At 42.0% G+C, this 19,937-nt stretch overlaps 1 protein-coding gene across 1 annotated transcript in view; it reads left to right on the plus strand.

Moving 5' to 3' along the window:
* Positions 1-2,309: 2,309 nt before the first annotated feature.
* Positions 2,310-19,937, plus strand: part of LOC115782200 (neural-cadherin-like) — a 100,740-nt gene continuing 83,112 nt past the window's right edge. The window contains exon 1 of the mRNA XM_030732267.1: positions 2,310-3,343. Within this exon, the coding sequence (XP_030588127.1) occupies positions 2,344-3,343 (1,000 nt within the window). The 5' untranslated portion in view covers positions 2,310-2,343. The remainder of the gene's footprint in view (positions 3,344-19,937) is intronic.

Genomic DNA, 19,937 nt, shown 5'->3' on the forward strand with positions numbered 1-19,937 from the left:
GTTCGTACTAAGTCCTCTCAGCAGTAACTTCCATCTTATTGTGATGTTTTGAGCCCATTTTTCCAGGAAGGATGACAGACATCCTTCAACTTACAGAACATGCGTTACATTATAGGACTGCCTTTCCTTCAGCCCCATCCTTCATTTGTCTCTGAGGAGCAAAAAGTAAAATATTTGAAATGCTAGGCTGCAACCTTTGCCTTCAAAAGCTGTGTCTGTCTCTATTTGAGTGACGGGAATTGATATGGTCAATTATTCATTAAGTAAGCATGAAGCTTTCTAATGTTAACTTGCTGCTTTCTTCAACATCATTTTTTTTTTTGGAAATACCCTGCAGCTCTCAGTTATCTGTTAGAGTAGAGGGATAATGAGACTATTTCATTATTTATTTATTTTTTTTAAATTCATTACAGCTTTGTTGTTTTGATGTGTTGTATGTTGGTGTTTCATCTCAGTAGATAACTGCTGCAACCCTCAAGTAAACTATCCCTCACACTCTGGCCTGGCCCCTGTGATTGAATTAGCCTTTGCCACAGCTATCTCCCATGCTGGCAGTCACGGTGAATTTCACCATGTGAGACAACATGATAAAAGACAGGATTTGATTTGCATTCATGAAGCACTTAGGAAGTTCAAAGAAAAGCTGCAGAACAGAATAGAGCGCACAGAATCCTCTCTGACAGTGTCTGTTTCAGATATCACAATTTCACCTTCAATGGAAACACTGATAATGTTGCATGAGGTCATTTCCCATCAATGGGCTCGCTGTCATTGGATGCTCTGGGGTTATTTTGGGGGACACATTTTGATATGCCTTCCCCTCCTGTGGTCAGAGATTGTAAAAACACCAGCAAGAGTGTGGGATGGCTCACGTGTCCTGGTGACACAGCCTAGAGCCTAAAGCTTGTGCCACATAAAGGAATACAACAACCAACCAATATGAGCTTTGTGCTCCAGCTGCAGGCTGTGATTCAGAATTGTCTGGAGGCTTGCTTCCAGTTACCAGAGTTATTGCCTGAAAAGAACAGTTTACTGTAGAGTGGATTTGGCTAAAATTGCTATGATGGATTGTGGTTTTGAATTGATAAGAATCTTTCAGTGGGAGCTTTGATGAATTTTCAAACTGAATACAGATTCTGCCAACAGCATGAGCACAGAAGCATTGCATGGCATTGAATTACATACCCAGTGTAACATCACACCCCCAAGGCATATGAATATTGATCTGCTTGCATTTCAAGGTAAAAGGCTGACATGACATGGGAGACAAGCTCAACAGAGTGTGCTCTCTAGCCCATTATTATTATTTTCGACAACTCAAAGCTCTCCCATCCATACAGTGTTTACTCTTCTGACTTGCCACTTACAGAGAGGTGAGGGGAATTAGCAGCAGACCCCTACAGATTAGGTTTAGAGTGCTGTGGGTGTTTGACACACTAGCAGAATGGGGAGGGAAAGAAGAGCAATTAGAGTGACGGTGTTAATTTGAACTCTGGTGTGCATAACGCTGGGAGCAAAGGCGCAGCATAGCCCGTCTTAAATCAGTCATGTTTACACAGTTTAACAGCCCAGATCGTGCGATTTGCATTCATATCGGAGCATTTGCTGTTTCTCTTGTTTCTATGAGTGCTATGAGGTGAGTAGTTCATACATGTAATGCTGGGGTAGGAAGTGTAAACTAAAGTTCAGAGAAGAATTGTGAACGGAGGGTTGTGGGTTCATTACGCACTGAAAAGATGAGTGCATTGCACGAGTAATTTCTCACAACTAACGCGGCAGTATTCTTGAGCAAGGCACCTCTAACTGCCGTATTTGAAGACTTGTTTATTTATTCCGGGCAGAGCGTCTAGGGAAATGGTGCGTCTGCCTTCTCTCGACTTTCTCTGGACAGGAAGCATGAGTGATTATCCTTCAATCAAGAGAGTGGATCTATGTGTCACACAGCTCGTACGGCTGCGTGTGCTCGTGCTCAACCGCCGCGAAGAGGTTTGAGGCAGAGACCATCCTGACCATCGCACAGGGTGGGGTGCACCGAGGAGCTCCGTCCCCGTGCGCCGCCACGCCCCCGCGCTTGGCGCTGTCCGGTGCTCTGGTGCTGAACGCTGGGTGCGAATACAACAAACTGCCTGCAGCGCTGTGGACTGCCTGCACGCAGCCGTGTTACATGGAGCCGAAAAGCGGATCTCCCAGGATGAAAAAGCTTAAAGTTCAGAGGGCTCTCCTCGAAGGATCGCACCGTGGATCACTATGAAGGAAATGTTTCTCAAGTGTGTTTCCTTTCTTTTTTAAGGATTTTCTACCAACCCCTCCAAGCAGCTCGGGAGTACATAACTTGCCACCAATATGATTTGGGGTGTTTTGTTATGCTGCCTCCTGACGCCAGCTGCTGGATATCAAACACAAGAGCGACTGCCTTTCTTTTACGGGCACGTTTTTGAGAACTCGCCGGTATGTTCTAAAGTAAACGGACTCATTATTCCGGTGAGGCGCATCAACGCGCAAAAATGGTGCCCGGTCTCCGGAATGCACTTCAAACTGTACGGGAACGGCAGTGAAGCTTTCCGAGCCTTCGCCCACCACAAGCGGGGAAATATATTGCTCAGAACTTCCAGGGTTTTAGACAGAGAGACTCGCTCAGAATACCTGCTGAGCTTAGGTCTGTGCTGCCAGACCTGCGCACCTGGGTCTATCGTCTTCGAGGTTGCGTCGGTAAAAGTGGACGTTTTGGATACCAATGATCACGAACCGACTTTTCGCAGCGCAGAAAACATTCACATAAGTTTACATGACACCACTGCTCTCCGTAGTGTAGTTTACAGGCTGGAGGCTGTCGACGCAGACAGTGGAAAAAACGCAGAGTTGACGTATATTTCTATCCCCCAAAATGGCAGTTTCTATGTTGTCCCAAAAACAGGCGAAGTTTTGCTGGTTGACTCTATCTTGGGGCTCCCCTCTAAAGTCAAATTCTGTGTTTATGCCAGAGACCACGGATGGCCCCCTCTGACCAGTAAGGCTGTACTGGTTACTGTCGCTCCACAGCGATGGGCTACGCGTCCTGCTGAATTAGCGGGGTCAGCGAGGGCAGGGCGTTCGCCGAGGGCATTACTTGACCCTGGCACCGTGGTTTCTCTTAACGTGTCTGAAGACGCCAGCATCGGCTCGGTCATAACGAGCCTGGGTCCCACCAGATTTCAGTCAGCCGGCTACGAGTTGATTTACCCGGAGTCAGAGAGCGCTCCGGTCAGCGTGGGCCGCGACAGCGGAGATATCACAGTAACCAGGAGGCTGGACAGGGAGGCAGAGCCGTTCGTGGAGCTCACTGTGAAGATCCAGGATAAACGAGGTGCGTTGAATATTCCTCTATTAATCGGCACTAAACTTAGGCCATGCCCCCCCCCCCCCCCCCCCCCCCCCCCCGGACCCCCACCCTTATCTTCCCTGTAATTATTTACATTGTGGTGATGATGCCCTATTTAAACGGAATGCTGCACATTACCAGCACATGGTAAAACTGTGCCGCCATCTGGACCTGCTCACCCTTCATCAGAGGAGCCCCCTCAACAGGCCTGACATCTGGAGTACATTGATTCAGGGCAGTCGGTGTAGCTGCAGCCTATAGGCTTATTCCACAGGTGTGCCACAATGGCATCTAATCATCCATGTACCTGAAATATCATCCTTTAGTGACACACAGAGTGGAGACATTTGTTAGATGAGTCTTTAATTTTGATATGGATATTTAACAATGTAGAGCAGTAGGAGTACCCTTGTAGCAGGGAGGAATATTTCATTTAGGGTAAAGGTTTTTTTTTTTTTTTTAAGAGTGGCTGAATCACATCCTTGATTGACATAGTTTGTTACTGTGAAGATGTTTTCAGAACTAATCCTTGCAGAGTGGCAAATCACTGTGACCCACCCTCTCTCATCTACTCACATTACCCCTCTAATCCTCCTCTCATTCACTCTCTAGTCCCAGGGATTTGAAGTAGCTTTGCCACAGTCAGGAAACCTTTCAAATACTTGGAGGAAAGGTGAAACTCTTGTGTGCATCAGATATTTCAGTTCTGTTTTGCTGCTCCAAAAGTTTACCATCAAGCTTGAAAACAAGTTTTAAAAAAATAAAGGGATCAAATTGATTTGCTTTGTAATTGAGCTGCACAGTGAGCAGGAAACAGTGTGCACTGTTTTCATTTGAATTGCTTGCTGCTGCTTCATTGCACAGCATGTTCTAGATGGTAATTGCATGCCTGATTGGGACACATTCTTGTAAAGGGTGTCTGCAGTTTTTTCCCCCAGAACAAGCAAAAACAGTCAGAAATCTGATGCGTAGCAGAATTCAGCCACTCTAGTCTGACAGATATTCAGATCTTCCTCCATTTTACCTCTCTCACCTGCAAAACTCTCCTCTCCTGATCAAAGGCATGGCATTTCCTTTATCCTGTGACTACAGCTTCCCAGACAGAATCCTGATGGCAGTCTGGGAGGACAGGCCTTTCTTCTGCTTGTCTCGCTCCAAATCCTTGCATACACATAGCTGTGATAGAATGAGTCCATTTTTTATTTTAAGAGGTTTCACCTAATCTCCTGTGTGGCTTTACATTAGGGTCTGCTTTGGTGCTGCAGTAAATTAGTACTCTGTCTCAGAGTCAAAGGAGAGAGCTCTTGGAGTCTTTAGAGAAAAGGAGGAGTGAGATGTTTTAACTGTGCATCACATTTTGTAGACTTTTACATGCAATTGTGTGGCTGGATGTTCATATGAAGACTGACCCCAGGCACAATATCAGCATTTTTATTGAGGCCCCATGTGTTGTGTCATCTTGAGTCATTTTACTTACTGAACTCTCGGTGGCACTGAGCCATCTGTGGTGCTGACAGTCACCTGCTGAATGTCAAATAGAATGCCCTGTCAGACAGCAGTTTAATAAACAGATCAAACAGCATTCCAGGAAGCAACATTCAGCGCTCACCTTTAAAAAAAACTAGCAATGCAAGTATTCACATAGATGGGCCCAGTGTCCATGGTGTGGACAAAATAATCAGCAGCTTGGAAAAAATCAAGGCCCTGGAAATGAGTATCAGAGCTAAAAAATGCTTCTTACAAACTGTACAAAGAAGTTCTTCATTGCTTTTTTTTTTTTTAATGGTACAGATAGCTCTTTACTTCTTTGACAATGCAGAGATTCTATTCTCTTGTTTTAAATTTGTGCATAACATCAGTTTGATTCTAACATATATGGATGTACCAATACCCATGAAAACGTCAAGTCTCTGATCCTCTTGAACAACACTACTAATACTGCTATACTTGCTTTTTTTAAAAAAAAAAAAAAAACTACTGCTCTTCCCATTACCACCATAAGCCATTGCTTGTAGAGTAAATGTGTGATTTATTTAGTGTTTTTACAGCTTAATATGTGCTCCACTGGATAATTCCAAGAATACACAGGTTAAAGTCCACGTGGGATAATAAGTACTTACTATCATTAGCAGGGGAATGCAGATTTTCTAAATGTGTAGAGAATGTGTCCATTAACTGGTTAATGTGGCCATGAAACGCTAATCACACTGGTGTAAGGCTTTCTTATGTTAATGAATTTGCTGTGGGTACTGCCTTATGATTAGAGACATCAGAAGAGCTTTTATTAGTGCTGTTCAAATGGAGATAAAAAAGTCTAGTTTGACACTTAGGTTACATCAGTCCCCCTGCGTTTTTGTTTTAAAACGTGTAAAATGCTGTTTTACTTTGACAGAGCTGGGGTTTTGTTTTGGTCTGGATGGGCAGACACAGCCTATTGGAAACAATCACGCAGACACCTATTGCTTCCTGACTGGGTCTTATCAGTCATAAAAAATAAACCAGAACATTAACGCTAGCTCAGATACCTTTTGTGATTTCATCCTTCTTGTGCAGGTACTCTTTTCCCAATGTCATGGCTTTCCTTTGCCAATGGAGGATTTTTCAGTACTGATCTAATATGTCACTGTATTTTCTTTGGAACAACATCCTATCTATGCTTTTACACTGCCATGACCGCCTTATACGCGTGTATTGCTTTCAGCAACAGTTCCACCTTACTAGCTGTCAGAGCAAAGAAATCTTCAGCGTTTATATAATTGCTGTTCTTCCTTCACAGCTTTTTCCAAAAACAAACAACCCTGTGTGCTCTGCTTGAACCAGCACATGCATGACCAGTGCATGATTGCGTGATGATCTGTGTGTTTTAAAACATATTAGCACCGAGTCATTATTTCTGAAACTGGCCTGTAGCATTTGTCTGGATGGTGATCCTTTTCATTTTATGAAATGATAATGTAAATGCATCTCAGAGAAATTATTCTGGCACACTGCAGATTAATGGTACAGTGTTTCTTGGTTACTCTCAGCAGGGGTCCATCCTCACCTACATATTTACCCAGAAGAGCATACGTTGACCAAAAACTTAGCCTTTGCTCCATCCATGAGCCTAAGACACGAAATGTTTGAACACTGAGTATAATGCTTTGACTTTTGCAGCAATGAGAACATTTTTTATTTGGATGAATGTTGAATATTGTTTTAAATTGAGATTATTATTAATTTGTTTTACTGCAAAATACAGTTTGGAGCCACAGTTTTTCACCTGAGAATATGATGACAGGGTTTTTGCCACTTTATTTGAAGTCTCACCAGGCTCCAAAAACATTGGGGGAACTTACAGTGCCTGATTACTGCCAGACCTGTTGAATCAAGAAATCACTTAAGTACAACCTGTCTGACAAAGTGAAGTAGGCTGAAAGATCTTAGAAAGATTCACATCATGCCATGAAAGAAACTCAAAAATAGCTGAGAAACAAAGTGGCTGACATCTATCAGTTTGGAAAGGGCTATAAAGTCATTTCTAAGGCTTTGGGACTGCAGCGAACCACGGTGAGATCTATTATCCACAAAAATTGGAACAGTGGTGAACCTTCCCAGGAGGAGGCCACAAAAGAACACCAAACAACACGTAAAGAACTGCAGTCCACACTTGTCTCATTTAAGGTCGGTTTTCATGACTCATCAATAAGAAAGAGACTGGGCAAAAATGGCATCCACGGGAGAGTTCCAAGATGAAAACACTGCTGACCAAAAAGAACACAAAGGCTTGGCTCACATTTGCCAAAAAACCAGCTTAATGATCCCCAAAGCACTGGGTTATGTAGCAGTGCAATAATTCAAAACATACCAGCAAGTCCACCTCTGAATGACTTAACAGAACAAAAGGAAGGTTTTGAAGTGATCTAGTCAAAGTCTGGACTTAAAACTGATTGAGATGCTTTGTCATGACCTTAAACAGGCAATTCATGCTCGAAAACCCTCCAATGTGGCTGAATGAAAACAATTCTGCAAAGATGAGTTGGCCAAAATTCTTCCACAATGATGTGAAAGACTCATTGCCAGTTGTCACAAATGCTTGATTACAGTTCTTGCTGCCAAGGGTGACACAGTTATTAGATTTAGGGGGCAATTACTTTTTTTTTCGCTTAGGGCCAGATAGGCTGTTAAGGCTTAACATTTACAGTACCAGTCAAAAATTTTGGACACACTTTTGATGGTAATGTATACCTTATTATTAAGCTGATATCTGTCCATTTATATTCAATAATTACTAAATAATTTACTACTCTTTCTCATTGCACCAGCAGCAAACTTACACAGCTTTGTTTTTCTGGCTTTTCCACACAGTATGGCACATCGCAGGCAGTAGTGGAAACCCACTGATCCTAACTCGAATGCTGTTGAGTCTCATGAATGCAATTGAAATTACCCTTCTGATAACTAGTGCTGTGATCTCATCTCATGTAATTAGTTATCGCTGTGATTGGTATTTTCTGCAGCAAAAGTTAATGTAATCATCCAACATATTGTCATGTCTGGATGCTTCCATTTTTTTTAACAAGTTAGGACTTGTTTATTACTTGTTTATTATTATTTCTGAAGAAATATCCTCATACTACGTATTACCATCATAGTGCTGTGGTTCATTACACCACTTACTTTTTAATTACGCCCACAAAGTTAGGAATTACTTTATGTTTTGTAAAAGCAAACAATCAGAAAACATTTTCCAATAATTTCTTTTCATTTGATTATACTTACTCCAAAATTTATTTAACTCTGCAAGCGAAATATTTGTGTATCTCACCATCAGCGTTATGTATGGAGAGTGTATGTACATAGATCAAATTAGGATCACATTTGGGCCTTACTGCATTCACATAGGCAGGATTTCAGGACAAGTTTTGACACTAGTCCTTCCACCGTGTTGCATCACATTTTGTACACAGTGGCATCACTGTATTTATTTATGAAGTTTGTTCTTTCTCAGGGGCCAATCAAAGCATCCTTGCTTTCTCCTTGACTAGATCCCCTGCTAATGTTGGAGAAATATTTACCTTCTAAACTATATTCAGCGGAGCAAAAATCCCCAGAGAAAACAATGATATTTTTCTGACATAGCCTCTATGTATCAAACCAGCAGTATAAGTTAAAAAAAGTAAAAGCAATGGAAGTAGGCCATGACTCATGACTCACTGAAACTGGTTATGTGGTGTTGTTTTGTGAAGAGGGAGTGAGGGACCTCTGCAGCTCCACTTGTAAAGGATTTTTGCTGGCCCACAGAGGACGTCACTTTAGATTTGTGGTGGAGAATTTTTTCTTTTGGTTGTCCCATCCGAAGAATCCCTTTCTTTGCACCTGAGTGGGAATCTGTTAATGGTATTTGACGGGTTAGAAGGAGTATTGAGCAAGTGGTGCATTCCTTTGTGAGTTGGAATGGGGAATATTGAAGTGGTTTCTCCCTCTCCTTTGGGTATCTGTGGGAAGGGTGGCATTCAGTTTGTGGTAATCACCTCTTCTCAGCCTATTTTGTAAGGGAACTGTCTCCTGCACTTTTTCTTTCTCTCCTCGTCTTTCTTCCTGTCTCTGTCTCATAGTCAGCATCTTGCCTCATGCTGTCTTTAATCCAATTTCCCTTTTCCCTACTTGCCCCCCCCCCCCCCCCCCCCCCCCGCCAAAAGCTATATTTGCATATTCCCCTTGTGATGTGAAATGAATTGAGTAGAGATCTCATTTTTGTTTGTAATTTGTGACTGAGGGGCTGTTTGTGTAAGTAGAAAACAATTTCACAAAAAGCTGTCTGCATTTATTAAATTTCGTTAAAAATATTGCCTCTAGTGATTATGCTTGATTTTCAAGGCGATCATGAGCATGTGTATGGTTGCGTGCGCATATACATGGGGATTATTTTTCATCTACACATCTAATTGTGTAAATTTGTTTGTGTACCAGTCTGTTTCATGTTAAATCTTATGACTGGCTTTTCAGTATCCAGATTCCCCATGGAAAAGATTCTCAGATTTGTTGCTTCTGACAAATGCTTTGGAGCCATAACATGCCTGCAGCATTATATTTCTGCTCTGTGGTCTCTCAGATATCAAATGTATGTGTCTAAGCAACATCCCTGCTGTCCTCTCTTCTCTACAGTCCTATCATGTTTCTGACACCAGAAAGAAAGAGGGCGTGGGTGCCACTTTTTTTTTAAAAGATGGGATTAAGTAGTAAGAACAAGAGCAGAGTGAAGGAGGAAAGGAGCTCTACTGCACATCTAGAAGCGATATTTAATGTGGATACAAGACATTACTTTCAGGGACACAGAAAGGTCAGGACAAACTTAAATGCTAAGGGCATGGCCACAGAGCGTGGCTTTAAGATCATGAAAGTTAAGTGAGGCAAAGGTGTGAAAACCTAACAGGAAAAAAAAAAAAAAAAGAAGCATGGAGGAGAGGCATGGAGGCAGAAAAAAGACGGAGGAAGTGCGTAAATACATGCCACTGTGTGAGATTGTTGCTTTCTGCACCCCTTTAAGCTTCACTGAAAATAAGTAGTGGGCAGCCAGATGAGAGACAGGGAGTTGTATACTGCTGATGAGAGGTCAGCTTGGTGAAAAATAATTGTCAGATGGTTAGAGGGCAGAAGTGAGAAACTGTTGAGGTGGCAGTAGGGGAATGAGGTGTGCATGTACTCTAGCCTGTAGTGCCGAATGGGTGGCTACAGGGTGCAGGGGGGTGGGAAAAAAATACAGCACTGCGAAAGCTGCGAAAAGGGCAATGTGTGCTCATATTTGTTTGAAGATTGTTGGGGGCAAATGGAAGGAAGATGAGAAAAAGTATGACTTGCCCTTTGGAATGGCATGAAGAGAGAAAGCAAAGATGTTCAGGTGGATTTCTTCTATCTCAGAACTAAGTCCAACACCTTAAGCTAGGGTATCTGCAGATACTGAGCCTTCTGCTGATCCTATTCTACTGCTGTCTTTAACAGAAAATTAAATGTGGGACTAAGTGGGATCATTTTTATAGTGGGTGGGATAAGAGTTCTACAAGAAGCCCTCCGTATGAAACAGTTAAGCGACTTGCATCGAATACATAAATCACAGGAGCACAGGGTTTTTCCTGGTTCAGAATGGACCTCTGGGGGAATGTCAGTGAGCACAATTAGTCCATGTCCAGTAAAGTTAACAAGTCTGATTAAATCTATGCCTTTTCTTGTTGTTTCTAATTGTTGATTTAAAAAAATGCTATGGGATAAATAAAAACATCTAGAATTGTTTTAACAAAACTGGTTAAAACAATTGTGTTACTATTAATAGTCTTCACATTCACTTAAGCACCCACATGAAGGACAAAACATGCCTTTCTTTTGGCCTGCCAAAAAAAAGACGTTAGAGTTTTCTTTTTGCTAAAGTCCTTTTTTGGGGGGCTGCCAAGAATTTGCAATACAGAAAAAAAAAAAATCCTGCATCTTATGCATAAATTGTTTGGACAGCATCAGGCCCTGACATCATTCACACCTACTAGCTAAACAAGCTAACTGCACTCCATGTTTGCCTGGGAACACAAATGAACCAGCTGTTAATGGATGAGATGCACCATGAATGGCTGACTGATGGCTGAACAGACTTGATCCATAAGGATCCCCAGAAGGGACCGGTCCCTCCAACTACAGGCCAATAACCTGCCTCAGCACAACATCGAAACCCCTGTCGGGCATTATAGTGGCTAAGATGAGCAGGCACGCAGCTCAATACATGAGCGGGGCCCAGAAAAGAATTGGCAGAAATACTAGAGAGGAGCAAAACACCAGCTACTAGTAGGTAGAGCAGTCACTTGAGACTGTATGACCAGACTGACCAACCTGTGAATCACCTGAATTGACTGCAAGAAAGGCTTTGACTTAATGCCTGGCACATGGGTCCTGGAATGCCTACAACTGTACAAGATCAACAGGACCCTAAGAGCCTTCATCAGGAACTCGATGGGAAACAAGACTAGAGGCCAACTTCAAGCCAATTGCACAAGTCACCATTAATCTACCAAGGAGATGCTCTGTCCCCACTGCTGTTCTGCATAGGCCAGAATTCCTTCAACCCGATCATTAACAAGACTGGCTATGCATACCAACTACCAAATGGAGCAAACATCACCCCCTCCTCTACATGGATGACATCAATCTGTATGCCAGGAGTGAACAAAACATCTATTTACCAATCCACACCACTAGGATCTACAGCAGCACCACTGGAATGTAATTTGGACTGGAGAAGTGTAGCTACAAGTACCTTGGAATCCCACAGGCAAATGGGAACCATGATGAGGCCACTAGGAAACCTGCAATTGCAGAATACCTGCAGAAAGTACAGTAAGTGCTGAGGAGTCAGCTGAATGGGAAGAACAAGATCTAGGCAATCAACACCTAAACCATGGATCCTCAAATCCAGGCCTCAAGGTCTGGTGTCCTGCAGGTTTTAGATGTGTCCCTGATCCAACACACCTGAGTCAAATATAGAAGTCATTAGCAGGACTCTGGAGAACTTGACTGCATACTGAGGAGGTAATTCAGCCATTTGAATCAGGTGTGTTGGATCAGGGACACATCTAAAACCTGCAGGACACCAGACCTCGAGGCCTGGATTTGCCAGTCATCAGATACCCTGCTAGAATAATAAGCTGGCAAAAGGAGGAAATAGACGTGACTGACATCAAGACAAGAAAGGTCTTTACCATGCATGGAAGGTTTCATCCCATATCCAGCACCCTAAAAGCCTTTACACACACACGTAAAACTTGTGTGAATATTTCTTGTGTTAAAAATATTTTTCTGACTCACCTATTCTTAATGCGGCCATTCATATCAACTGTGACATTCCACAGGACAAATTTGCGGCATTTATTTTTTTGGATTAAGTTCGATTTTTGTAAGTAAATAAATTAGATCTGAACAATAGGTCTGGACAAAAACTGAACTGAAGGCCAGTACATAGGCACTAATCATGGCAGCACAGGAACAAGCTATAATCACAAGATTACTAGTGGTCTACCACACCAGGCAAGACTCCAGGTGCAGGCTGTGCAGAAAAAAAATTAGATTGTTCATTTTGAGAATAAAGTCAAATTTCGAGAAAAAAGTCAAAATGTGGAGATTAAAGTTGTCGTTTCAAGTCAAACAACAGCCACACCACAACTGTTATACCATCTCCAAAATGTCTTGTGTAGACGAGTTAGTGAAACTATACTTTAGAATCTGTTTTAGTAACAAGGAAATTATTTTGTTTTAATACATAAACACGATGTAGTGATAAGTGTGAGGACATTAAAGAGATGGTGCAGAAAGAAGGGAAAAACACACACAAACTGGCAATGGGCAGACGCAAAGATAGCGATGGTTGCACCTTCGTGCAGTACTGAGAGGATTTGTTGAATCACAAGACACAATAACACAGCTGATCCAGTTGCATCATCTACCCAAGGCATTTTGTAGAGGGTATAGCGGCCGTGTCAGTTGTTCAACTTGAAATGATGACTTTAATCTCAAAATAGTGTTTTGACTTTTTTTTCTCTAAATTTTGACTTTATTCTCAAAATGCAGAATTTAATTTTTTTTCTCAATGTGGAACTAATACTCCTTCGTACCATTCCCTCCTCCGGGGCAGGGTAATAATAAAAACTTCACAATGTCCCCCAGACTGCAGTAAGTTACAGGATCCCCTCTGACTGAAACAACTTAAAATAAAGTGCCTTGCTGCTAGAAAGAAGTACAAGTAATTAATTAAATATCTGTTGCTGTACACTCACCTTGACATATTTTACACTACCAAACAAAAACAATTGCAACAGATTTATATAACAAAACAAATGTCAGTTACTTACATCATTTACGAGTATGATTAGAACTTCACTAGATAACAAGACATCCACCCTGTTCTCTTTTTTCCTAATTTTCCTTTGCTTTGATCTTTTCACTGCTCATACCTAAGATTCACACTGGCTTCTGGCTCGCTCTGAGCTCTGGGTAGTTTTAGATTTAGCTGCTTTGCCTTTGTTAGCTTCTTTAAAATATCCATGTTCAGCTGGGTTAAGGTGACTGCATAACTGCCTTTACAATTGGGATGACTGTCACTAAGAGGAACTGGAGACCAAAAAAGGTATTTTTGCACCAGCTTGTAAACATGTTTAGATCTGCTGGACATTTTAAGATTGACCTCTATGTGGATAGAATTGCTCTTGGAACCAGCCCCCAAGTGGCCATTTTAAGAACTGCAGTTTTTGGCACTTCCACGTTTGCTACATTTTTTACTTTCAAAGTGGCGGTATTGTGAAAATGGTAGTAACTGCATTTAATGTGATTTGGTCATGTCTGACCTAATGTTTAAGATCACATGTTCCTCTGATCTGGAGTCAGATTGGTAAATCCCCAGTACCAGAGCAAATTGAAATGGGAGGAAGAGAAGATTTTTATTGTGTGTCCCCTGATGCCAGGGTTGACATAAATATCCCCCAAAAATAATTAGACCTCAATAAACGAGGGCTATTTCTGTTATTCTATGGGCTATCTTACAATTGCAGAAACGTAGGCCCTCAACCCACACTCATATATCACACAAGTTGTGTGTCGTGTAGCACGAGATGAGTGCAAGCATATGTGCTGTCTCACAGAGCTGTGAGGATAGTCATGGCGACAGCGAGATTTTATTCGGCCAAGGGTCTGCATTATTGATGCCCATTACCACAGACATTGTCAGCTCAAGCCACTGCACAGAGGCAGCCGCTGTCAGGTAAATGTCTTGCTGACCTCCAGTACCACAGATTCTCAGTATTCCTCTGTGCAACCTGATGTCTACCTGTGTGATAAATGAGCATGGCTCACACATTGAACAAGAAGCTTATCACCAACGGAGAAGCTTTTGTTTTAATAAATCTAATCCATGATGCTCTGACACCAGCTTAGCGGGAAACAAAGGTGTGAGTTTGGGGGTTTTGTTGACATAATTTAATCATCTGCTATTGTGTTTGCTGTGTTTTCCTAAATGTGTAATGATTTGTAATGAACAGTTATGTTTTAGCTGAATGGCTCACTGCCTCATCTGCCATTTCCCCCATCTATCTAAAACTTTTGTTTTTGCCCCACCTTTGCATGCTGGGTAGTCTCTCTGTGACATTTCCCCAGAGAGCTCAATTGATTTTGTGGTATTGATTAACTAGGAGCAGTTTTGCTCACAGTCACAAAACATCACTTTAAACAACAATTTATATGTCGCCAAACAGGCTGTGACAGACTGTTGCTGATAGTTTACAAACTCACGGAGAGGTAGGTGTGTGATTGAGTCGAAGGGCTGATAGAACTGTCCTGAAGCACTCTAATGAATCAGCCTTTCAGACAAGCCTGACTATAGGCTAGAATGGGCAAGGGAAAATTGAAGCTAGCGCTGGGATATGTCGTGGGAATTCAGTGCTTGTGCTTATTTATCTATTTGGTCTTGAATTTTTCAACCTTTTGTACCCAAAGGTCCAATTAACTGAGCATAACAATGGTTGCAGTCCTGTTTTCGGTGGCTCAAGAAGGCACTGAAAAACACACAGGACATGGACATCTTTGAAAGCTCTGCTGGGTGAACTGTGAACAAGAAGATTTTTTAATGCAGTGCAAAAGATCACATGGTTGGCCAAGTTTCCTAGTGAGATGTTTTGACAAGCCATGAACTTTGCTTTGGAGTAAAGTGCACAAATTGCAGAAATTGCAGTAATTGCGGGGAACCAATTTGCACATCCTTTTGTTAAAAAGATGAAAATCACTGCCATGCAAAATGAGATGGTAGAGTGAAGAAAAAGAGTTGCAAAATTTTCGTCTGCCTGGCGATCAAAAAGACTATGGAGAAGACTAGGGAATTGAGGCCCATATTAGAAGATGTGTTTGAAGATGATGCCCATCTCATGGTTCGGTTATTTAATCCATTCCAGAAAAAAGAGAGAGATAGTGTGCAACTGATTACAGGAGCAGGTGTCTTGGATGCAGTGATAATGTAGTGCCTCTCAGGGCTGATGGGCATCAAGGGGGGAGAGCAGTAGAGAGCAGCTACATGCTACATTGTTATATGGATGTTTAAAATGAGCGTTTGAGAGGGTTGCAGATATGACGAAAGATATGCAGACAAAGGATCTTAAGATTGTGGGAGACAAACAAAAGACAGTATTTGTTCTGATTGTTTCCTGATCTGTCTGTTGTGTGCTTTTGTTATTTTCCTCCTATCTGTATTTGGACATTTCTGCTTTATCTGTTCTAAACTTGGCTCAGTCATGTGCTTGTGGAGCATGTGTTTTTTTTCTCTAAGTGTGTTCCAGCTACGAATTTGTGTCTGTTCTCAGTGGAACCACTGAATGTGCGAGGCTTTTTTTTTTTTCTCCTCATCTATCTTTCTCGCTGCCTCGACAGTGTAGGGCTTAATTCTGTCGACTAATCAGACCATATGGTCTCCACAGTCTTATGATGTGCTGAGAAGGATGGGATAGGGATGTTACGGTGTCATAAGTAGTGCCAGCCTTGCCGTGGAAACAGGGAAGCATGCACGACTGCCATGCACTAAGGATCAAGACCTAGAATTAAGTTTGGTGCAGCCCTTAAAACCTTTTCCTGAAAATGAAATAAAGGAAATTAAAAAAAAATGGTATGTAAGGGATCAATTCTGTTTTTTCCTTCAAGTTTCTTAGTCTGCAAGAACTCTGTTGGCTAGACTCTGTCCACACTTTTGCATGTCATTTTTCACAAGTTATCAACTCATAATTACTTCTGCCCTTTATGCCCTGACACCACAGCTGCCATTTAATCGAGTAATTTCAATAATTAATTGTGAGAATGTGTGATAAGTTGGTTTTGATGGATATCTCTAACTGAGAAATGGCTGCGTTTGTCAAACACTAAATTGAGGATCGTACCACAAACGTTCGGTCCGCCCCATGAATAATTGTGTGTTCAAAGTTACAAATGAATCACTCAGCTTGTCTTAATATTTGGACTGAGTGCAAGATTTACACTAAATCCTACTAATGGAGTGTTACTTTTTAATAATATCAGTATGAGCTCATCCAATGTGAGCATGTGAACATTATCACAGATTTGGGGCTTTAAAGTTGATTATAATTTACTATAATCATAGATTTCTGTTGTTAACATAGCTGTGGTAGCAGATATTGTGATTAATTGTAATGACATAGGAGGTTTAAGACTTGGATTCCCTTGCACACAGTAGGTGATAAACATTGATCTTTTTAATCTTGCTGGCCTGCTGCTAATGACGGGAGATGATGGTCCACACAGGACAGACTGCTCACTGGATTAGATATCTAAATGAGGACTTTATCCTCATCCTCTCTTCCTCTTCCCCCATTACCAGTAAGCCAGCCTGCAATCACATGCTGAGCTACAGTTTAATGCATGTAGACTAGCATAGTGTGTAGCATGTTTTGTGTGCATCTTTGTCTGTGCAGTGCACACAATAGACGAATCATGTCCATGTGCGTTAATCGAAGTGCATTCATGCAAGTGTGCAGGGCTAAGAGTGGAGAAACACTGTCAGAGCTCAAGTCCTGCTTCACACAGCTGCTCCATACTAATCTGCTGTACTTCCACCGGAATACATTTGCAGTGTTCAATACATTATTGTACCTTTGTACATAACAGATAGTGATGGGGTGTTCCAGGAATGCCTCCTTCTATGTGTGCTAAACAAACACAGACCCAGGTCTGGTTTCAGTGATAGATTAATGCTGTCTCACCCATACACCATGGCTTGTTTTCCCATTAAACCTGTGCGACTGCTTCTGTTGCTTTTGCCTGGCCAAGGTTTTGCGTTGTATTTGTGTGTGTATCATCTCAGCTCGTGCATGGGCTGTGTGTTTGTTTGTTTGCCTATACGAGTGTGTCTATGGAAAGATATCGAAAGTGCTCCTTGGACCACCCTCATCAATCACCAACTCAGAAGGAAATGGAAAGAGGGATAGAAGATGGAAAGAAAGATGGAGGTCACCACAGAAAGAAGCATCCAGAAAGAGGGAGAGAGGCGAGGGGGAGGAAAGAGGGGGGAAAAAAAATGGATGAATGGATGGAACCGTCCAGGCTGGCTCTGATTGAGCTGGGTAGTGTAGTTTATATCCTTTAAAGATAAGGCTGGGGAGCACTGCTCAGCAGCTTCCTCTCCCTGTAGCTTGAACTGAGAGTGATAATAAGAAAGCGTGAATGGGGCAAATTGAATTAATGCTGCGGCACACCATAAAAGCCCTAACTATAATGCATTTTAAAATCCTATAATGAGGAGAGAGCTAAAATAATTTCACACTCCAGTGAAGAAGATGGCCCTGTAACAGATTTTGGGCCTGGCCAACACTGCTAGGGCTTTTGTCATTTAATGTGAGTCTAGGTGCTATGTTGAAATGATACTCACTCTTACTTCCTTGGGTGCAGCAGCACAAGGCAAACTTGGTGAACAGGCTATTCAAATTCCTGCATCACGTACAGAGCTGGGAGAGGCTGCATGCCTGCTGATGTCTCACTCGGGTCAGTTTTATAGTCTTGGGGTAAAACACTGTTGCAGGGAGGGCACATCTGCCACAAAAGTGCTCCTCATTACTCTCCATTAAAAGCCTATTCAGTGATAGGGACAGCAGTACAACTTGGAACCTTTCCCCGCTTGTATCCACACATACACACTTAGTGTATACACAGAAAAAGCACAGATGTGTGTTTTTGTATGTACACGTGGAGAAACACACAAAGCATTTCTCACTGCCCTTGCATGCTCTCAGCTATGCCTGCCTCATCATTAGAGTCACACCACCATAAAGCTGAAATTACCTCTCCATCATCAAACCTTGGAGAGCGAGAAAGATAGCTCTCTGACACATACTAACACTAACAGACGGGAGCTGATAGAGACTAATGACCAAATGAAAGCTTCTGCTATGAGCAGTGCACCTTTCTGGTATCAACTGGTATTTTTCCTCGTCTTCTCTTCTCTTCTCTTCTCTTCTCTTCTCTTCTCTTCTCTTCTCTTCTCTTCTCTTCTCTTCTCTTCTCTTCTCTTCTCTTCTCTTCTCTTCTCTTCTCTTCTCTTCTTTCTCTTCTCTTCTCTTCTCTTCTCTTCTCTTCTCTTCTCCCTGTTACCTTAAAGACTATATTTTATAGTTGGATTGCTTAGGAACTTGTTATATACTTTCCACTTGACCTCAGGCAAGTGTGAGCTGATTGGTGTGTATCAGTCATCTGCTTTCTACTGAATGCACACATGTGTGCACCATACATGTGTGCATTCAGTAGAAAGCACACATGTATGGTGCATAGCTGCTGTTACACATAAGAAGACAACACGCATTACTTACACCAAAATGAAGCACCACGCATATATGCACATACAGTCTGACACACACACGTAAGCCCACAAACACCATATGAATGCACAAACACACAAGATTCTGACATTTCCAAACAAACCCTTGTGTAGACCACACAAAAATGCATGTACGGTGAGTACAAGTTGGAAAAATACACACATCGCATATTCCTTGCTCCAGGCAGGCAAATAAAAGCCCAAAGCAAGGTGCGAAGCAAGGCACTGACAGTCCAAAGAATTTATATCAGATCCTCTTACTGAGAGATTGCACTGGAATATTCCATCTTGCAGTGTCATTTAGATTAAGTCTCCTTGCCACCTTTCCAAATGACTGTGAACCCTGTGGCAGGGCATGCATATGTGCCACTGTGCATCATGTTAGTCATGGGGTGGGGGTGGGTTGCTGAGTGGAAGGGTGGGTGAGAACACTGTAAACTGTACTGTACATATGCTTGAGTAAATATTATTTCCACCGTAAGTGTCTATTTGAAATGCAGCCACATCTTTCCATCTCAAATTTGAGAATAGAAAGCACGCTTCACAGCCAGCTCTAATTATCTATATAACACATAGCTGGGAAGATACAACACTTGACTGCTAATGCAGTGCTTATGTAAATCTAACCTAATACCACTGTGTACAGTTATTTTCCCCCCAGTTTAATTTGAGAAAATACAAGGTATCCCACACACTGTCAGTCACTTGGACTTTGAATTCCATTTTCAAATATCCACCAGGAAGCTCCAGTTGTTTAGTTTTCTTCATCTGCCCATCAAAAGCACGGAGAGAAGACAGGTCTTTATAGAAAGGAGAAGAGACATGCTTTAACAATTTATTCTCACACAATAAATGGGCTGTCTCTAGCCCCCGTTGATTTTAACTTCCATTCTTCTGTAATGTTCGAGAAAACCTAAAGAGAAGCGCTTTTGTTTAGACTCTTTCACAGCCTAGACAAGGCGCAAAAAAAAAATATTTTCAGCCAGGCTCTTTATACACTGAAGCCACCTGCCTGAAGAAATGCAAACAGCAACACTGTACATTCTCTTAAGAAACGACTGAAAACCTAATTATCTTGCATTCAACAGTCAACCTGTTACTGCCCTCATTATGCTGCAGGGCTAATATTGATTTACTGGAAGCACAGGCTTCTGTTGGCTTTGATGGTGTATTTAACATTTGTTGAAATGTTAGGAGGATTTGTAG

This window comes from Archocentrus centrarchus, chromosome 6, assembly GCF_007364275.1.
Source record: "Archocentrus centrarchus isolate MPI-CPG fArcCen1 chromosome 6, fArcCen1, whole genome shotgun sequence".
NCBI classification, from domain to species: domain Eukaryota; kingdom Metazoa; phylum Chordata; class Actinopteri; order Cichliformes; family Cichlidae; genus Archocentrus; species Archocentrus centrarchus.